The sequence below is a fragment of the Phyllostomus discolor genome, chromosome 13 (assembly GCF_004126475.2).
Source record: "Phyllostomus discolor isolate MPI-MPIP mPhyDis1 chromosome 13, mPhyDis1.pri.v3, whole genome shotgun sequence".
Taxonomy (NCBI): domain Eukaryota; kingdom Metazoa; phylum Chordata; class Mammalia; order Chiroptera; family Phyllostomidae; genus Phyllostomus; species Phyllostomus discolor.
The window spans coordinates 17,757,093-17,779,140 of NC_040915.2; the positions used below are offsets into that span (position 1 = coordinate 17,757,093).

A 22,048-nucleotide genomic window follows, 5' to 3' on the forward strand; every position below is an offset into this window, starting at 1 on the left:
TTAGAGAGAGAAGAAGGAAGGTGGGGAGAGAGAGAGAAGCATCAATGTGTGAGAGAAACATGAATCGGTTGCCTCCTGCCCCAACCTAAACAGGAATCAAACTTGCAATCTAGGTATGTGCCCTGACCAGGGATAGAACCGTCAGCCTTTTGGTGTGCGGGATGATGCTCCAACCAACTGAGCCACTGAGCCAGGGCAGCAGATTTTTTCTATAAAGGATCAGATTGCCCCCACCTCTCCCTTTTCCCTCTTGTTCTTTTCTTTTCTTTTAAAAATATAAGAGCTATTCTTAGCTCACAGCCATTGAAAAAAAAAAAAGGCCCAGGCCACATTTGGCCTGGAGGCTGTAATTTGCAGATCCCTGATATATATATTACTGTGTTACTTTATATGTTAAATATTTCAGTTTGAAAATATGAAATAGTCCTGGCTGGTGTGGCTCAGTGGGTTGAATGTGGGCTGGGAACCAAAGGGTCACTGGTTCAATTCCCAGTCAAGGCGCATGCCTCCGTTGTGGGCCAGGTTCCCAGTGGGGGCCATGTGAGAGGCAACCACACATTGATGTTTCTTTTTCCCCTCCCTGCCTCTCTCTCTAAAAACAAACAAACAAACAAATAAATAAATGAAATGAGAATATATAATACATAAATAGAATTTTATATATTTATACATTAAAATCAGTGAGTCTAAAAAGAACTTGATGAAAGTATTTTCAGTTGTATATCCTTCATTTGACAGATTGAGGATATTAAAGATGTTTCTGAAGAATTTCCTTTAAATATTTTAATAATTAAAATAATTAGGTCAGAAGCTAAACATTTTAGGTGATAAAGGTTTGCTTAAGGACACAAACAGGAGAAGAGCTAGGTGCATTTCTTTACCCCTGTTTAAAGAGAGGTTCATCTAACTTCAACAGCTAAAGTTATTTATACTAGATGCTTGGAAAACTTAACCTGTACTTTGGCATTTTTCAAGCAATATGCATCAACTTAACTATTAAGACTTTTGAACTGTAGTGGTGTGGTTTAGCTGTTATACTTAGTGATACAGAGTGAAGCTTGATTTATTTTTCTTGATTATGAAGGTAATACATACTTTTCAAGATGCATTTGACTGGAAGTAACAGATGACTTGCAAATATGGATGTTTGTTTGTTTGTTTGTTTGTTTGTTTCAGAAAGTCCAGATGTATAGAGTTTCAGGATTGATTAATTCTCAGAAACTCAGCCACAAAGATTCTTTTCACGTTTTTCCTCTGTTCTCTTAAGATGTTGGCTTTTGTTCTTAGGCTTTTTTCTTCATGGTGTACGGATGGCTGCAGCAACAGCAAACATCATGGCCTTTAAAAAGAATATTCAAGGGCAGATAAGGAAGAATACCTTTCTTATGATATTTTTTTAAAGATTTTATTTATTTTTGGAGAGGGAAGGGAGGGAGAGAGAGGGAGAGAGAAACATCAATGTGTGGTTGCTGGGGGCCATGGCCTGCAACCCAGATATATGGCCTGACTAGGAATCGAACCTGCGACACTTGGGTTCCCAGCCCTCGCTCAACCACTGAGCTATGCCAGCCAGGGCATGATAAATCCCTTTAACATTTCATATAATAAGGGCTTGGTGATGATGGACTCCTTTAACTTGACCTTATCTGGGAAGCACTTTGTCTGCCCTTCCATTCTAAATGAAAGCTTTGCTGGGTAGAGCAATCTTGGATGTAGGTCCTTGCCTTTCATGACTTGGAATACTTCTTTCCAGCCCCTTCTTGCCTGTAAGGTCTCTTTTGAGAAATCAGCTGACAGTCTTATGGGCATGCCTTTGTATGTAACTGTCTCCTTTTCTCTTGCTGCTTTTAAGATTCTCTCCTCATCTTTCATCTTGGGTAATGTCATTCTGATGTGCCTTCGTGTGTTCCTCCTTGGATCTAACTTCTTTTTTTTAAAGATTTTATTTATTTATTTTTTAGAGAGGGAAGTAAGGGGGAGAGAGAGAGAGACAGCAATGTGCGGTTGCTGGGGGCCGTGGCCTGCAACCCAGGCATGTGGCCTGACTGGGAATTGAACCTGCGACACTTTGGTTCGCAGCCCGCGCTCAATCCACTGAGCTGTGCCAGCCAGGGCTTCTGGATCTAACTTCTTTGGGACACTCTGAGCTTTCCGGACTTCTTGGAAGTCTATTTGTTTATCCAGAATGGGGAAGTTATCCTTTATTATTCGTTCAAATAATTTTTCCATTTGTTGCTCTTCCTCTTCCCCTTCTGGTACCCCTATAATTTGGATGTTGGAATGTTTAAATATGTCTTGGAGGTTCCTAAGCCTCTCCTCATTTTTTTGAATTCTTGTTTCTTCATTTTTTTCTGATTGGATGTTTCTTTCTTCCTTCTGGTCCACACTGTTGATTTGAGTCCCGGTTTCCTTCCCCGTCACTGTTGGTTTCCTATACATTTCCCTTTATTTCACTTAGTGTAGCCTTCATTTTTTCATCTAATTTGAACCAAATTCAACCAATTCAGTGAGCATCCTGATTACCAGTGCTTTGAACTGTGCATCTGATAGGTTGGCTATCTCTTCATCACTTAGTTGTATTTTTTCTGGAGCTTTGATCTGTACTTTCATTTCAGCCATTTTTTTGTCTTGATGTGCCTGTTACATAGTGAGGGGCGGGGCCTTAGGTGTTCTCCAGGATGGGGCAATCCAGGTCACTGTGTTGTGATGCTGTATGTGGATAAGGGGTCTGAGAGGGGACAATGGCGCTTGCTCTGCTCTTTGCCAGCTTTCAGTCACTTCCCCCACTTCCCCCAAGCAAATTGGACCCTTCTGGTGCTGATTCCCATGTGGGTAAGTTTGTGTATGTTCTAGGACCCTGTGGGTCTCTCCAACAAACCTCTCCTGTGAGGCTGGGAGTTTCTCCCTCTGCCTCAACCCCCACGGTGTTTTCAATCAGTGGTTTGAGGCTTTATTTCCCAGCGCTGGTGCCCTGGGTTGCTCAGTCCATCTGGCTCCCCAGTTGTTTCTCCCAGTTTAACTGCCCGAATGTGGGACCATCCAGTCCACAATCCGCCGCCTCGCTGGGTCCACCTGCTCCTGCCTTGAGCACCCTGCTCCACAATCTGCTGCCTCACTGGGTCTACCAGCTGCCGCCTTGCCATGAGTCCTCTCTGCCCAGTTGTCTGTCTCCGCACCTCCTACCAGTCTGCATAAATGTTTCTTCTTTAACTCCTTGGTTGTTGGACTTCCATACAGTTCAGTTTTCTGTCATTTCTGGTTGTTTTTTGTTTTTAAATTGTTCACCTTCTTTTGGTTGTGCGAGGAGGCGCAGTGTGTCTACCTATGCCTCCATCTTGGCTGAAAGTCCTTTAGTCTTTTTAATGGCTGCATCATATTTTCTTGCATAGATGTACCATCTAGGTTTAAATATTGTATTGATGGACATCTCACTTTTCCCCCAATATTTCATTATTTCAAGTCATATCACAGATATGTATATGGGAGAACATATATATACATAAATATGTATGTGTAGAAAAGATATAAAGATATTTATTTTAGTGGGTATGTCCCATTTTAATAGGGCAGTCCTAAATTTTTTAAAGAATTTTTTTTATTAGATAGGATTGTTTTTTAAGATTTTATTTACTTATTTTTAGAGAGGGAAGGGAGGGAGATAGAAAGAGAGAGAAACATCAATGTGCGGTTGCTGGGGGTTATAGCCTGCAACCCAGGCACGTACCCTGGCTGGGAATCGAACCTGGGACACTTTGGTTCCCAGCCCGCGCTCAATCCACTGAGCTATGCCAGCCAGGGCTTTTTAAAGAATTTTTTTAATAAAATGGTTAATATATACCAATAGTTAAAATTAATACTTGTAAATAGTTAATAAAAAGTAAAAATAAACACTTCCTTGGATATCTTTATAGAAAACTATTCTTGGCTATCTATAGAAAATTATAAATATAAGAATATACACTTAAAGCTCTCACTTTAAAAATTATCAAAATGAGACCATACTATAAATATAGTGTTGCATTCTAAACCTTACTTTTTTAACATAAATAGCTATTTAGTATTTTCTTAAAATTATAAAGATAATACTTAATTTAAAATGTTTATTGGAACAAATTATTACAAATTAAAAACATATAGTTCAGTCTTTATCAGAAGGTACAGTTCCATATACTTGCCCCTCAGGTCAAGAAATAGAACATTCCCAATACCCCAAAAGCATTCTCCTGCTTCCCGCATCACTATCTTCTTACTTTCTTTATATAGTTAATCCTCATCATTCGTGGACTCCCTATTTGCAGATTCATCTATCCATTAAAATTTATTTGTAATCTCAAAAATCAATTCTCGAGGTACTTTGTGGCCATTTTCAGGCATGTGCAGTGCTGTGAAAATTTGAGTGAACCAGTGCACACTTCCTCAGTGGAGGTCAAGTAAGGCACCGCTCTGCCTGCTTTCAAGTTCTTACACTGAAAACGTGCTCCCTTCACAGTCTGCTTAGTCCCATGTTTTTCTCATTTTTGTGCCTTACATTATTGACTTCAGTATTTAAAATGGCCCTAACTATAGTGCCGAAGTGCTGTGTGTGTTCCTAAGTTCAAAAAGGCTCAGGAGTGCCTTATGGTGAAGATAACATGTCAGACGATCTTTGCTTCAGATGTGAGTACAATGGTAATGAGTCAAGAGTATAATATTAAATAAGGTGTCCTTAAGCATAAAGCAAAGTTAACATATTGATCATTTCAGGAAAATGTTTTGACCAGAGGCTTATAGGATCTATCCCTCTATTTTCCCTAGGAACAATGTTTCAGTATTTGCTAATTCAATGCTTGCTCTGAACTTTATATTACTACTACAAATAACAAGAAACTGAGCTTTCATCAGCTAAATATGCATTTCTAAGTGATAAAGTATTATTCTGCCTATTTTACAAAATTTACATAACTGGAATGTACAGTATGTGTTTTTTGCCTACTTTTAATTTTATTTTTGTTTTAATTTAATTTAATTTAATTTAATTGATTCTAGAGAGAGGGGAAGGGAAGGAGAAAGAAAAGGAGAGAAATATCGATGTGAGAGAGAAACATCTCTCGGTTGACTTTTGCATGTGTCTGACTGGGGACCCAACCTGTAACCCAGCTATGGGCTCTGACTAGGAATTGAACCTGCAACCCTTGGTTTGCAGGACAGTACCCAACCAACTGACTCACACCAGCCAGGGCTATTTTTTTGTCTAAGATTATATTTTTGAGATTCATTCTTGTTGTTACGCGTAATATTATCTGCCACTTTTATTGTATAATTTTTAATTGTATAAATACACAACAATTTATTTTCCCTTTTTCCTGTTGATAGGTATTTGGGTTATTTTCGTATTATAATTTGTTGGGATGACATTGGTTCATAAAAGTATGTGGGTTTCAGGTGTACAATTCTTTTTTTTTTTTTTTTTAATTTTTTTTTTTTTTAAGATCTTATTTATTTATTTTTAGAGATAGAGAGAGAGAGAGAGAAACATCAATGTGTGGTTGCTGGGGGTTATGTCCTACAACCCAGGCATGTACCCTGACTGGGAATTAAACCTGGGACACTTCGGTTCCCAGCCCACGCTCAATCCAATGAGCTACGCCAGCCAGGGCTTCAGGTGTACAATTCTGTAATCACCTGCATATTGTATTGTGTATTCACCACCCCAAGTCAAGTCTCTTCCCTTCACCATTTATCCTCCCTTCACTATCTTAAACCTCTTCCCACTTCCCTGTCCCTCTGGTAATCACCACACTGCTATTGTATCTGACTGTTTTTGTTTTGATTTTTAGTTTTGGGGTTTTTTTCCTTCACTTTTTTCACCTACCTGCCCAATCCCACCTTCCCTCTGACAGCTGTCAGTCTGTTATCTATGAGTCCGACTCTATTTTGTTAGTTTATTTTGTTCATTAGATTCCATATATAAGTGAAATCATATGGTATTTGTCTTTCTCTGACTGACATTCCCACCAACAGTGCATGAGGCTTCCCTTTTCCCCACATCCTGGTCAACACTTGTTTGTTGATGTATTGATGATAGCCATTCTGACAGGTGTGAGATGATACCTCATTGTGCTTTTAATGTGCATTGCTCTGATGATTCGTGACATTGCACTTCTCTTCATATGTCTTTTGGCCATATGTATGTCCATGTTAGGGAAGTTTTTATTCAGGACCTTTGCCCATTTTTTAATTGGATTGTTTGTTTTTTTTGGTGTTGAGTTATATGTCTCATAAATTTTGAGTATTAACCTCTCATCAGAGCTGTTTTGGAGAATATGTTCCTATTCAGTGGGTTGTCTTTTTCATTTTCTGGAGGGTTTCCTTTGCTGTGCAAAATCTTTTTAGTTTTTAGTTTGATGTAGTCTCATTTGCTTATTTTTACTTTTTTCCCCTTGTCCAAGGAGAAAAAAATACTGCTATGAGAACTGTTCAAGATTTTAGTGACTGTCTTTTCTGTTAGGATTTCTGTGTTTTTAAGTTTAACATTTAATTAAGTCTTTAATTTATTCTGAGTTTATTTTTGTGTACAGTGATCTAGTTCCTTCATTTTTTGCATGTATCTGTCCAGTTTCCCCAGATCCATTTATTGAATAAACTATATTTATTTCATTGTATGTTTTTGCCTTCTTTTTTAACTTTATGTATTTATTTTATAGAGAGAGAACAAGGGAGGGAGAAAGAGAAGGAGAGAAACAACAGTTGGTTGCCTCTCGCATGCACCCCTCCCTGGGACTGAACCCACAACCCAGGCATGTGCCCTGACTGGGGAATTGAAATGATGACCCTTTACTTTGTGGGATGTTGCCCAACCAACTGAGCCACACCACCCAGGGCTGTTCTTGCCTTCTTTATCAAATATTAATTGATCATAAAGGCATGGGTTTATTTCTGGGCTCTCTGTTTTGTTCCATTGATCTACATTTCTGTTTTTATGCCAGTACCATGCTGTTGTGATTGCTGTGGCCTTGCAGTATAGTTTGATATCATGTAGCATGGTTCCTCCAAATTTGTTGTTCTTTTTCAAGATTGATGTGGCTGTTCTGGGTCTTTTGTGGTTCGATATAAATTTTTGGATGAAATATGCCATTGGTATCTTGATAAGAATTGTGTTGGATCTGTAGATTGTTTTGAGTATAGTATGGATTTTTAATGATGTTAATTCTTCCTATCCGTGAACACGGTATATTCTTCCACTTATTTGTCTCTTCTTCAGTTTCTTTCCTTATTGTTTTGTAATTATTTACAGGTCTTTTTACATCAAGTTTATTCCTATAATTTTTTTTGGCACATTTGTTAATGGGATTGTTTTCTTAGTTTCTCTGATAGTTCATTATTGGTATACAAAAATGCACTGATTTCTGGATATTTATTTTGTATCTTGCTACTTTAGTAAATTCACTTATCAGTTCTAATAATTTTTGGTGGAATCTTCAGGGTTCTCTACACATAGTATCATGTTTCCTGCAAGTAATGACAGTTTTACTTTTTCCTTTTCAATTTGAGTTCCTTTTATTACTTCCTGTCTGATCACTATGGCTAGGACGTCCAGTGCTATGTTGAATAAAAGTGGTGAAAGCAGACATCCCTGTCATGTTTCTGATCTTAAGGGAAATACTTTTAGTTTTTGCTTATTGAGTATGATGTTAGCTGTGGGTTTGTCGTATATATCCTTCGTTATGTTGAGGTACGTTCCCTCCATTCCCACTTTGCTGCGAGTTTTTATCATAAATGGATATTGGATTTTATCAAAGGCTTTTTCTGCATCTATTCATAAGATCTTATAATTTTTATTCATCATTTTTATGTGATATATCACATTTATTGATTTATAGGTATTGTCCCAACCTTGCATCCCTGGAAATAATCCCACTTGATCATGGTGGATGATTTTTTTTTAATGGTTTGCTGGATCTGGTTCACTTGTACTTTGTTGAGGATGTTAGTTAGCATCTATGCTCATCGGGAATTTTGGCCTGTAATTTTTTTTTGTGATGTCTTTATCTGGTTTTGGAATTAGGATAATGCTGACATATAAAATAAATAGACTCCCTGACTTTGGGAGTCTTTTCTCTTGGATATTTTGGAATAGTTTGAGGACAGGTGTTAGTTCTTTGAGTGTTTGGTTAAATTTATCTGTGAAGCCATCTGGTCCAGGACTTTTGTTTGTTGGGAGTTTTTTGATTACTGCTTCGAGTTCAGTAGTTGTAATCTGTCTCTTCAGTTTTTCTGTTTTTCCCTGATTTGGTTTTATAAGATTGTATGTTTCTAGGAATTTATCTATTTCCTTCAGGTTGTCTAATTTGTTGACATGTAACTGTTTTTACTCTTACAGTCCTTTGAATTTCTGTGATGTCAGTCCTCTTTCATTTCTGATTTTATTTATTTGGGTCCCCTTTTTTTCTTAATGATTCTTCATTTCAGATATTATGTTCTTCATTTCTGTTTCTTTGTCTTATGTGTTCCATGTCTTTTTTTCATACTGTTGTTGCTCTCACTAAGTTCCTTGACCATCCTTATAACCATTTGAGCTCTATCTGATAAATTGCTTGTCTCTAGAAAATACAGCTTTTTCTGGAGATTTCTTGTGTTCTTTCAGTTGGGGAATTTTTCTTTGTCCCCTATTTTGGCTGCCTCTTTGTGTTTGTTTCTGTGTATTAGTTACATCTGCTATAACTTCTGGTCTTGGTAGGGTGGCCTTATGTAGTGGGTGTCCTGTGGGACCCAATGGCACAGTCTCCTTGGTCACCTGAGTTGGGTACTCCAGGAATGCTTCTTGTGTGGGTTCTATAGGCCTTCTTGTTGTAATTGAGTTTTTATTGCTCTTGGCCCATTCCTGTGTGGTTTCGCCCCTCAGACTGGCTGACTGTGAGGTTCAATCCTGACTACAGTCTATGAGCTGCTGTGCAGGTGCTGACCACATGAAGCAGAATTTGCCTTAGCAGGGTCTGATGCCTGCTGAGATTTCCCTTTAAATATACTGCTTATGAAGTGAATTGGATCTTACTCTGATGTTGCCTGAAGCTGGCCACTAAGAGTATTGGTTCTGGAGCCCCTTGGAAGGAACTCTGGTGCATGCCAGTGTCAGACACTGGCCCTGGGCAACCAGTTTAGAGCTACAAACTGATCCGGAGTTTGTGGCTGCCTCTGCTGGGCCTGGTGTGTGTGGGAAGGTTCAAGCTGCACACCAGGTCCGGCTTTTACCAGTACTGGTCCCAGTGGCAGGTCAGCAAAAGTCCCAAGGCACCATTGAAAGAGCCTATGGTGATACTCGAGCTGTGTGAGGTAGGTTCTCAGTGAATCACCAGGTAGGGGCGATTGGTGTTCACCAGATCTGATACAGGTTTAAACTCAGTTTCAGTGTTGTGTCTGAGGCCATTTATCAAATGTCCCAGAGTATACCAGGTCTAGCTGCCACCTGCTGGGTGCTCACACACCTTTGTGGTAAGGTTGGGTATTGGGGAGTTGTCATGGTGAGGCCAGCAGAGTTTATCAGGCCCAAACAGACCAAGATTTGTCTGTGTGAAGGGAGGGCTCTGCACCAGTTGACCATGTGAGTGGAAAATCCTAGAGCCCCACAACTCAGTGTCCCATATTCTCACAGGAGCCAAATCCAGCTGGGTGGGGCCACCTGGAATTGAGAGGATGGGGCTAATGGATCTGCTGGGAGCTGCCAGTCAGGTTTCAGGAAAGTGGGGGCAATGGCCCCCTCCCCAAAGCTATGCCTCAGTCATTGGTGCTCCTGGAGTCCTCCCAGACCTGTACCACCAGCAGCCAACACCTGTGTAGTAGCAAGCTCTGCAGGGTGGGGTGACAGGGAGTTGGGAGCATGTGGCTATTGCACTTCCCCAGGCTGATGCCAAATGGGGGGGCGTGCTCCACCCAAGAAAAATGGTGTCTGCAGTGTGGGAGAAGGACTATGCACAGTGATCCTGGTGGCTGTCCCTTCAGCTCTCCCCAGAGCCACAAACCCCAGTCTTCCCTTCTGTAACTCTAACCTGCTCCATCCTCCCTCCACCAGAGACCAGGGTGGGTGGCTGCTAATGAGATTGTGTGCGTTTTGTGTTGGCCCTTTAAGAGGGTGCCTTCGTTACTAGAATCCCTGCTGCTTTTCATAGCCAGACGTTAGGTGCCTCTTCCCAGATCTGGTATTCTGGACTGGGGAGCCTGATTTAGGGTTGAGATCCCACACTTCTCAGGGGGAATATTTGCAGCTGAGATATCCCTCTGGAAGCAGCTGCTTCCTGTGGGAGTGTGGCAAGCCCTTTTCACATCTCTGCCCTTCCGTCCAGTCTCCATGTGGCTTCTGTAAGTTCTTGGTTATAAGACTTCTAGTCAGCTGGTCCTCGGTTGGTTATACAGGTTGGTTGCTCTGTATTTCAGTTGTAATTCCAGTTTGGTCCTAGGAGGAGGTGAATGTAACATCCTTCTACTCTGCCACCATCCACTGATCTCACTTTATTTTTATGAACGGTGTTGCTGGGAACATTTTTATAGATGTCATTTAGTATATATGCATACACATTTCTGTTGGATATACATGGAATTGTTGAGTGAACCTCATGAATTTTATTAGATTCCCACCAGTAGTATGTGAGAGTTCCCAGTGTGGCATAATTAAAATGCACTTGAACAACACTAGAGTTAGGGGTGCTGACCACTCACACAGTTGAAAATCCTCGTATGATTTAGATTGGCCTTCTGAATGCTTGGATTCCCAGCCATGGATTGAAAATAAAGTTGACACTTGAAATCTGCATATAAATGGACTGGGCAGTTCAAACCTGAGTTGTTCAAGGGTCACCCATACATCTGTTTTCTAATTACTGATCTAAATTGTTATACAGTGGGATTTCATATTTTTGGTTTCTGGCTGCACACAAACTAAATTTTTAATTCTTAATATATAGGGTGGGGCAAAAGTAGGTTTATCATTGTGGGTGCACGAAACACAGAGTTTATTCTTGTATTACTTATTTGTATTACAATTGTAAACCTACTTTTGCCCACTCCATATATACAGTATATTTAATACCATAAAGTTCCTTTTGGAAGACAGAACTATTACTCTCTTTGGTGGGCCACACAATTAATATAGATTGAAAATCTGTATTTATTCAGATAAGATCTAATGATCTAATGTATAACATGACCACGATAGTTGATAACAGTGTATTGTATAATTGAAATTGGTTAAGAGAGAACTTAAATGTTCTCACCAAAACAGCAGTTTAAAAACACAGGTAAATATATGAAGTGATGCATGTGTGATTAACTTTATGGAGAGATTTTTTCCCAATTTATATATAATTTATATATCAGATCATCATGCTGTGTTAAATACCTTACAATTTTGTCACTTAGACTTCAATAAAACTAGAAAGAAGAATTCAGATCACACAAAGATGAACAAAACAAACTGTGAAACAGTCTCTCTGTAGTTGGGCCATTTGTTAAAGGTTAGAGTTAAGGACAAGGGTTGTCTGTTACACACATTACCTGATTTTTTATTCCCCAGGTTTATTGAGATGCAATGGACATATTATTAGTTTGTATGTATTGGTTTAAGATGTATGACATAATGATTTGATATATGTATAATTGTGAAGGGATTTCTAAAATACATTTAGTTAACATCCATCACCTTGCATAGTTACTTCTTGTGATGAGAAGTTTTAGAATCTACTCTCTTAGCAGCTACCTGATTTTTTAAAAATGGTAGATGTATATTTGGATAGGGCTGTTTTGATATATTTGTTCTATATGTCCCACAAGTTAAATGTTTGGTGTCAGATTATAAACACTCAGCCCCCACAAGGAATAATGGGAATTTTTCCTTAGATCACAGACCAGTATTTATGCAAACAGTAATTAACTGGTTATGGGTCTAGCCTACTGTACACTATTGCAATGCAGTGAGCTGAGTGTTCTGTGGAAACATGAGGCAAATACTTCATGAAGCGCTTAACATTTATTTTAGAAAAGCTACAGTGAAACCCCAAATTTAAAAGAAACCCTTTTATCACATTTTTCAGGACTAAACCAAGAATTGGGAGTACTCTACAATCCAGCATGGTTAATAGGAACACTGTAGGAATAATCAAGCCTTCCCTCATATGATGAAACTTTGGGGCCCTATTCTTCTGTCTTTGTTGTTTTGTCTTTAAAATTCAACTTTTGCTTTCTCTTACTATTGAAATTTGCCAGGAAGGGGAAAAATGTTTATACCGTAGTACCGAGGAGTAATTTGAAGCTGAGCAGGTTTACTCTGAGTTAGGATAGTAGGTGTTTAACATTTGTTGAGTGTGTAGATGAGCTGGGGAGTCCTTGTCATAGTTGTATGGCATTTCAGTGCAGGAAATGGGAGTAGTTTTGTCAAATACAGGTGGGTTGTAAGAGATGCCATATGATGAGTAAACAGTTTTTTAAAAAAATAGTTACTTAAATTTGCCCTGGCTGGCATAGCTCAGTGGATTGAGTGTGGGCTGCAAACCAAAGCATCGCAGGTTCAATTCCCAGTCAGGGCACATGCCTGGGTTGCAGGCCACAGCCCCCAGCAACCATACATTGATGTCTGTCTGTCTGTCTGTCTGTCTCTCTCCCTCCCCCCCTAAATAAATAAATAAATAAATAAAATCTTTAAAAAAATAGTTACTTAAATTTTTAAGGTTTCAGTCTCTAAGTAATGTAGATTATCAAAGCCAAAGGCCAATAATTGTATGAAGACAGTATTTGTTTATTGTCCTTATGATCACTTCTCTTAAGTAATTTATTATCCAACCAAGATGGAGTTTATTTACATGACAGAGAAATAAATCAGGGATTATCTTGGGCAAATCAGAACATATGATCCACTAATTAAAAGGGACTTGAATTTTTTTTTTAGCTTGCATTGGAGATTGTTTGTAGATCCACTTTAACAGATTTTTCTCCCCATCAGTTATACTTTTTAAGTATCACACAGTTTGAAGAAATAATTACTAAATGTAAGTATAAACTTTTGTGTTTTTCTAAAATCTATTTTAGGCTGCAAACCAAGGGTCAAAATTCAAAGACCGTCGGCTACAAATATCATGGCACAAGGCCAAAGTGCCTTCTGTATCCACTGAGACTGAGGAAGAAGAAGTTAAGGAGGAGGTAATGTAATGATTGAAAATAAGAGTTGGGGAATAAAAAGAAAGAAAAAAGTTGAATAGATTGTTTCCCAATTATATATTTTTCTTGACATTAATGTAAATGGTGTGAAAAATAATGTTGTTGGCTTTTTTTTTTTTATAAATTACAGCTTTCTAATATTTTTAAAAGATTTTATTTATTTGTTTTTAGAGAGAGGGGAAGAGAAGGAGAAAGAGAGGGACAGAAACATCCATGTGTGGTTGCCTCTCACGCACCCAGTACTGGGGGCCTGGCCCACAACCCAGGCATGTGCCCTGACTGGGAATCGAAATGGCAACCCTTTGGTTCACAGCTCATGCTCAGTCCACTGAACTGTATTAGCCAAGGCTGAATTCTTTCTTGAATGTGTTTAGTTAAGACTAGTCTAGAAGTTTATTAAAGTAGCAACAGGTACAGAAACATAAAAGGCTCTTTGGGTGATTATTTTCTAGTGTAAGAGAGACTGTTCCTTTTTATTTGCATTTATTTGCATTCTAGATGTATTTTTATCCTGGCAAATGAGGACACTGATTATATGAACAAATTAAATTTTAGCTAGTTGTTTTAGCTTTTTGTTTTTTCAGGTTGCATAAATAATAGATTTTACTTTCTTTCCATCTTTGTATAATTGGTTAAAATAACAGTGTAAGAAAGTAAGACATAACAGGGAAGACTATGTAATTCAAGGACTTAAATAAGTATTAAATAATCAGCCTCTTAAAATATATGAGAATTGATTTTGCTTTTTTACTCCCATATTTCTCATTAGTTTATTAAAATGCACACTTAGCCAGCATTACAAAATTACTCCTGACTCATGATAATTTTGGTTTAAAAGATATCTAGCATTTATGGTTGACCAAGAGTCTTTTAGCCATACAGGTAATTTTATGTAACAAAAACAGAAACATTTTCTGTGTTAAAAAGAAGAAAAGAAAGAAACATCTTGGTATCTTGGGAATATTTGTAGCTACTTCTACTTTCTGTGGCATTTTACATTTTTATATAAGATTTGGAATGTCATTGTCATGGGGAAGTTAATATATTCTCCCCTCATAAATAATCACATATTAAAGGAAAAGTTTAGGAGTTTGAATGGTCACTTACTTGCCTCATTTTTAAGTTATTGGAATAAAAGTAAATTAACTTTATCAAAAACAAAGGCATTTTACTTTTATTTTCCCTACTAAATGCTCATATATTATTACGTTATTTTTCTGATGATATTAGAATAGAAATCCTATTCTATTCTATTCTAATTCTATTTCCTATTAAAACTAAGCAAAGTTAGCAGGGGAGGATATATAGTCAGGGTGGGACAAAATAGCTTTACATTTGTGAGTACATAAAACAGTTTATTCTTGTATTATTATTTATTAATATTGTATTATTTTTCATATGAACAACTGTAAACCTACTCTTGCTTTTCCCTATACATTTAAAAAATATTTAGGGGCTTTGTTTTTTGTGGGTTTTTTTGTCCTGAAAGATACCTGTAAATCCTCCCTGAGCTTTATATTTAGTCTATTTGTCCTTTATTCTAAAATGTATTGTATTTAACTTGCTTGTGCCACTAAGCAGATTTTACCCTCTCTTTTTCTAGGAAACAGAAACCTCAGATTTGTTTTTGCCTGACGATGATGACGAAGATGAAGATGAATATGAGTCTCGTTCATGGCGAAGATGAAGTCTGAAGCAAGCTGTATAATTTTTAGGAATATTGTTTAGAAGAACAACTTTTTAAATTTATTTAAAGAAGTCAATGAGCCAAAAAATTTTTTTTATTTTTCTTTTCAAAACAGTAGATTTAAGGACAGCAAATTTGCTATTTAAACACATCTCATAACTGTTCATGATGTTAAAGCACCAAAGGCCTAGTGACTTTTATGCAGTTGTGAAGATCCACAGAAATGACATGGATACTCTCTAGAGCCTTATTTTCCACACCATCTGTTTTTGTTGCTATTGGTGTTGGATTTGATGTAAATGACAGGGTGTTCAGAAATCTTATTTTGGATTATAATCTGCTGATAAAATTTCATTAAATGTCAAAGTTGCCTGGAATCTCTTAACTCTTAGCTATTATGGAAGGGTCGCCAGACAATAGGAGACATTTGTAATTAAAATACCCTTTTGCTTTCAAGAGTTCTCTTGGGAGAAAAGTAAATTTATTTTATTTTTTACTGAGGAGGAGCCCAGTTTGTATTCAATTTAAATTTTGAGGGGGGGGGGGGCGGTTATGTGCACTAGTAAGTCCTATTTTAGTGTGAACCATAACAAAGTCTGTGTTCTTAAATGCTATAAGGTAATGGTAAGCTAGCTCCATAGTGTTTTCATTCTGTCATTATAGTAATTCTCCTGGACTTTTGTTGCTGCTGATCCTTAATTTGCTTTGAAATTAGTGAGCATTGGTTCATTTTTTTTAACATTTTCAGAATATAAAATGTTTTCACCTATTTCCCCTTTCTGTTCCCCATATTCTTTCTCATGCCTTTTTATTAATAGGCCTGACTTACCCATTATTGAGATAAGTGATTCTTTTAGGCCACCAAAAGTCAACCCCCAATAAAAGCTTAAACCAGCACCTCGATAAATAAGTGTTTTGATAAGAATAATGAAAGAATTTACGGGGGAGAGTCAGTCACAGCTTTTTTTTTTTTTTTTTAATGCTTTAGTTTAGTTAATAGTTATACAAAAGGGTTAAAAAGTATCTGAAATTCTTTTCCTAAATTTAAACCATGGTGGTGAGGTGATGGGGTGGGGTGGGGTAGGGTAGGGGGGTGGTATGCTAGTAATAAATGGGAGTCATAACGTGACTTTGATCAGATGACCTTATTTTTTGATAATTTTGTAGCTTGTTGCTATCCATGAACATACACATCCTTCAGTAGACAGTTTCCTTCACTGTGTGCATTTTTACTGTACACTATATAGAATATCTGTTAGGTAAAATATATGTAAATTTATGTCCTTGTGTTCTGAATGTTAGATGGAAAAGCAGAGGAGCAACACTACACTGTATTGACCCCTGGGGAAATAAATGATTAATGTACATAGGATGTCACTTTTTCAAGGATATACACATTTATGTTTTTATATATGTGTGGTGTGAAAATTTGAAACTTCCTGTTGGCTTCAGAAGGTTCTTGGTGATCACTATATCAAGGATTTTGTTTCTTGAGGTAAAGACTGTTTCTCAAAATAGAAACTATTCATTAAGAAACTTAAAACCATCAGGACTCTAGATTTACTTAGCTACAAGAAGTTAAATCTCACGTTCTGATTATCTTTTCTCTAATACTCATTTTCCTGGAATGATGTGTCAAACCAGGATCATATTTATGTTCATGTAACTTCCCCTTCATATGTAATAACAAGGACTTCCTCTTCCTAGGTGGTTGTTATATTTCTGATAACACTGAACTAAAATAAGCTTACAAAAATGGAAAACATTACAGTGAGGTACCTAGAATAAGCAATCTTGCTCCTTCCTCCTCCATCATCTCTAATGAAATTTTCTTGATGTCTGTGGCTCAGTGGGTATATATTTTGAAAGATGCATTGTGGTGAATATTTTGAGTCCTGACAGTTTAAACGTGATAGAGGGAACAAAGGATTTATATATTTTTTGTACAAAGTTTTTTCTTAAACTGTATAATTTTGTAAATAATTTGTTTGGTTTTTTTTTGTGTACTAAAACTACCAGCGTATAGATTTCAATAAGAATTGTTGTATTTTTGTATTTGGAAACTGAAAATTGCAGTAAATTAATGGAGCTGTAAGAAAATTTTCAGTAGACTGACAGTTCAACAGAATGAGATTCCTTTTCATGTGATTTTTTTTAACCTCAAAATTGACATCTTATTACACTCTGTACAGGGAGAATTGAGGGTTGGTTTGCCTTTTTAGTTCTGGGGGGAGTAGGGGTGAAAGAGAAGGGTGTTAAAGTGAAGAATAGATACTTTCCCAGTAAGATTTGAGACCCTTTGTATAAAACTTTTTCAATATACTTATATAGTACTGAAATACTTTTAAAATGTTACAAGAATTCTAAAACATCTTTGACTCTTAAAAATGAATTCAAAATATGTGTTCAATATAATATTTAAAAATTTAAGTTAATGTTAGCATAAGATAGTTGAATATATATATTTTTTTCCTTTAGAATATTTGATTCCCAACCTCAAGTCCCCAACTGTTAGTATTTTTCCTAAAAGTGACCGTGACTTGTTTTTTTTTGGTGTCTTCAGTTGCAGAGATAACATGTACCATCCGAGGCAACCTCTATTCTTTTTAATGTGTATGACATGACATCTTTCTAAGTAGCTGATGACCAGTCTGCCTAGGCCAGCCAGCCTGTTTTACTGACGGATTGCTGCCCAAGCTTAAGAAGGGAACCCCAGGGAATGCAGAATTTCCCTCAATTTCTTCAGGTTGTGACGGGGAGAACGTCACTAGCTAAGATGATAAATCGGAAAACAGTCTTGTTAGGGTGAAAAGGTCCTAGTGACAGATCATTTTTGCAAAAAGAAGGGGAAAAAAATCATGTGAAAAGGAATAGTGGTTCCTCTTTATGTATAGTATGCCTGTATTATAGTTTTTACCAAATTGTGAACTTGTGTAATAGTATAATAGGAGATATTGTTGAATTTCTAACTGTTTATACATTTAAATTCATATATGTAATGTTTGTTTTATCAATTACAATCTGAATTTCTAAGAAGCATGTTGACTTTTGCAATAAAGATGCAATATGGAATGGTTCACAATTGGAAAAAAAAAAAGAAAAAAGATAAAAGTATTACGAATTTAAAAGAATTTGGAAAATTTATGAACCATTCCAGAAATTATAACAATCACCAAAAGAGCTGTAATTCTGGCTTGTTCTGGAAAGAAAGAAAATGTGTGCGTATGCTTGCTTGTGTGTGAGCGTGAGTGAGTAGTGGATGTGTGTGTGTGTTTTATGTTGGGTCTGTATACATGAAAGAATGCCACTCTGTGAATTTGGGCACTGAAGTCTCTGGCTATGAAATACTCAGTAGAGTAACTCCCTCAGTAGGGTGATCTTGGAAATGAAAGTGGGGGGCGGGGGGATTAAAAGTATTACTTGTAAGTGAGCTTTGATAGCCATATTTCTTTGTTCAGGATGGGTCTTGGTATCCCAGACATAAAGCACAAGCAATTTTATAAAAGCCATTGTTATCTTGAGGAAAGATGCCTGCCAACAATATAGGAAGGACTTTTTTTTTTTTGAAGCAGAATAGAGAGATAAGAAAGAACACCTTGAGGAGGTGACCTCTAATTGTGGTGGAGACGTGCAAGGAATGACAGAAGGAAGTGATCTGACACTAAGGACTGGGAGGTGACGAGAAACGGAAGTGTATCGCTTGGGCTCACAGTTTCTCATTTTAAAAATTGCTTTTCTTACAAAATTTCCCTTTAAATATTCATTGTCTAAGAGGAGTCATTCTGTAAGTCTCAGCTTATCCAGGAAAATACTGAAGAATGGGAATAAATTTTATTTTCAGTCTTTTCAAATAAACAGATTGCATCTGTATTTTATGAATTAGGTAAATGGTAAATAAGCTGTGTGACCATTTTGAATAGATAATTCTATATATGTTTATAATAAACATTAGTTCTGGGAATTTTGGTAGGGACCAACATAATTCTGAATATAGTTGTATTTATGTAATAGTAAGTCAAATATTTTACTGAAATGGATCCTTCATTAAAATTACTGATTTTATGTGGACTTGTTTTTTAAAAAACTGGTTTCCATGTAAATTATTCTAAAGCCAAGGGTAAATTTTGAATCACGAGCCCCAGTATACTATCTAGTCCTGATCTAATTATGTTCCAGTAAAGGGAAGATGGGAGCATCTATGTCAACACTTGGGGTCATTTTAGATGGCAGAGTCAGGGTTGCTTACACCAGCACATGTGCCATTTTTGAGGGGGCCAGTGACCACCAATTCAAAACTAGGGCTATCAGCTGCTGTTGCATGTGTTATGAATCACCTTCATTTATGCTAAATTGATTTTGCAGCCAAGTGATCTCCTTTCTACAGGATCATCTATCATTTGGCCTCGTACCTGGTTCTGCAATCGACCTTAGGTTAACTAAACCATCCCAGCATTCTGATAGGTGACTTGATACAGGTAAAATTAAGGTCAGAATACTGTTTAGGGACTGTTGCAAGGTATTTGCAGTTTGAGTATATACTTTTTTTAGGCTACTTTTGCAAACTTCTTTTTCTTTTGACAGTGGTGGTCATTGAGCACAATACACATTGCTGTTAACTTTAATGTTTTGTATTGATATTATCTTTATTTTTGTGAAAGAGGAGTGGGGGAAGAGGGCCTGATCTAATCTCAGAGGCTGTTAGCTGCTTGTCCCTGAACATAAGCTTGTGTCTCCTACATCACTTTGTAGAATTCTCATAGTTTGATATAGTGGTCCACTAGTAATTAAAATAATAGTCATTTTTTATATCGGGCTACTGGTTCAGTATTTGAGTGCTCAAAATTGTTGTTTACTTTATGCTTTGTCAGGGTGTTGAGGTGTGAAAACAAGCCGCCTTGGTTGCTCAGGCCTGTTCCTGTTAACAACTTCATAAAAGTGAATGTCTTGTTAATAGTTTTCTAAAGTCCTTGTGATTCCATCTTTTCTAAGTTTGCCCCAGAGGTCTATTAGTGTGAGATACTGATATATTTCTCCCAATTTTAAGTTAAAATAAATAATAAGGACTAATAGAGGCCTTGCCCAGTTCTTTTGGTTTCTTGAGGATGATTTGGGCTCAAGGTTGAGGCTGTGCTGTGCACATGATTAGTTTGAGCACTTAGACCAGACACTGCCTGTTTATTTGTGTAAACATTTGTTCCTGTATAAACTGTAGAGTCCTGGTTCTGGAACCACCTTCCAACAAAAGGTTTTATTGTAGGATTCAAGTTTTTAACCTTTAGAGCCTGTAGGGGGCTCTAGGAGGCAAAATATAGTCAGCCTTAGAGCAGGGGCAGTCTTTTGACAGCAACTCAATGGAAAATATATTTCATTGCAATCCAACATACACATACACCCCCAAACAAAACTTACTAAACAACACCCTGGCTACTCAATATGCACCTGGAATACTTTAGTCACAACCCACTATTTGGCTTTCAACATTGCAGGTTAGGAAACACTAGTTTATTTTGAGGTACAGGATGAATTAGCATTTTAAATCATTTTCTTCCTTGCTGTGATATTCTACTCAAAATCTTATTTTGAGCATAAAGTGATATAATTTAACATTCTGTATTTTGCTTGGAAAAGTAGTCTGGAGTCTGAAATTAGAGGTGGAAATGTAAACATCAGTGTCTATTGATTGATGTTCTTGAACCTGAAGTTATTCTATAGATTTTTAATTTTTAAGATGGACAACTGTGAGTGACTAAACTTGCCTGCACTTTTATATTTTGGTGGTTGTTTGTCCTGGGAAGGGAGTAGAATACTGGTATATTGGTGCTACCTTTTGTGAAATTCACATCACTTTCCAGAAATTGTTTAAAAAAATAAAAGACCTGCTTGTAAAGTCCATACACCTACTGCTCTTTAGTGTCTGGATCAATGATTATTTGGCTTTGAGTTTTGCATTTAGAGTCACCTTAGCTACCAGCCATCAAAACAAGCCAAGCTTGGTATCTCTGTGAGACAATTGTACACATTCCAACCTTGTGCCATTGCATGTCACCGTTTTCAAACATTCTCTCCTAGGTTTATGAGAAATAGGAGATATTGATAGACCCCTATATAAAAAATGGTGACCTAATTCTTGCCACTTTTCTTAGTCTTAGGCGTGTCATTGTTATCTTTACATGTCTGAGCTTTTCCAGTTTCTAAAATGTAAAGAGGAAAATTAGGAATGTGTTGATGAGAATGTTGCCACATCTTCAGAAATCCACAGAAGGAAAACCATTAAGTGCAAAGTAATGAAATCAGCCCTAATCATGGAAATGTAAGTTATTTGTACATTTCAGTATTTGCCCTCTGTCCCTGTTACATTCCTTTTGGGATTCCATAAGCAATAAAACCTGACTTTCCTGTAATACCTTAGTGCTGAGTAAATATTTTCAACTAAAGTGGCTGGTAATTTTAAGTATTCACTTAAAAAATAATACCTGGCATGTAGGAGTGGATCAGTAGTTTGCCTGCATCCACCCTATGTGTGCAGCAGTCCTTTGAAGATGCTCTTCCCTTGTTCAGCTTTGATTTTAAGAGAGATTAAGTGCGTCCCCAGAGGTCTCACAGACTGTCGTAGGAGTACGATTTGAACACAGATCTGACTCTAGAATGCATGCTCTTAACCTCTGTGCTCTGCTGCTTCTAGTAAAATGGAGTATTGCAAGTCTGTGGAACGTCACTGGTCTTTTTTATTAGTGTCTGTCAAACACTGCCATTCTGGCTCCATCTATTTCATCTGCCTTGGATTGGCACCATGCTCCCGTGGGGAGCAACACTGTGCTTTTAGGTAGCATATTGGAAACCATAGTGAACAGTGTTTATATATGCTAATTTGTGGGGAAACATTTTAAAGTAATTTTCTGTGACCTCCGTAAGGTACAGCCAGCCAATTTGACACATTTTACAATAATTTGGCTATATCATAACATATGTTTATTTTATTTTCAATTTCATCTTAAATATTTTCCCGTGGCAAACTGAATTATGATAATCTTGCAGTATTTCTACCTTGTTTCTCTGTGTTTTTCAATATTTCTGGTGCCTTCTTCCTTTTAACCTTGGCATTAAAAAAATCATGTTGTACATAAATAAGTTACATGCTTTAATTTAATGATGTTTTCATATAGTATACTGAATTTCCTAGGC

General features: G+C 37.1%; 1 protein-coding gene across 2 annotated transcripts in view; it reads left to right on the plus strand.

Annotated features, from left to right (window-relative positions):
* RBM27 (RNA binding motif protein 27) overlaps window positions 1-20,726 on the plus strand; it is a 74,320-nt gene extending 53,594 nt beyond the window's left edge. For both annotated transcript variants that reach the window (XM_036014300.1, XM_028528862.2), the window contains exons 20-21: window positions 13,051-13,161; window positions 14,783-20,726. In XM_036014300.1, coding sequence (XP_035870193.1) covers window positions 13,051-13,161; window positions 14,783-14,866 — 195 coding nt within the window. In that variant the 3' untranslated portion in view covers window positions 14,867-20,726. The remainder of the gene's footprint in view (window positions 1-13,050; window positions 13,162-14,782) is intronic.
* Window positions 20,727-22,048: the final 1,322 nt, after the last annotated feature.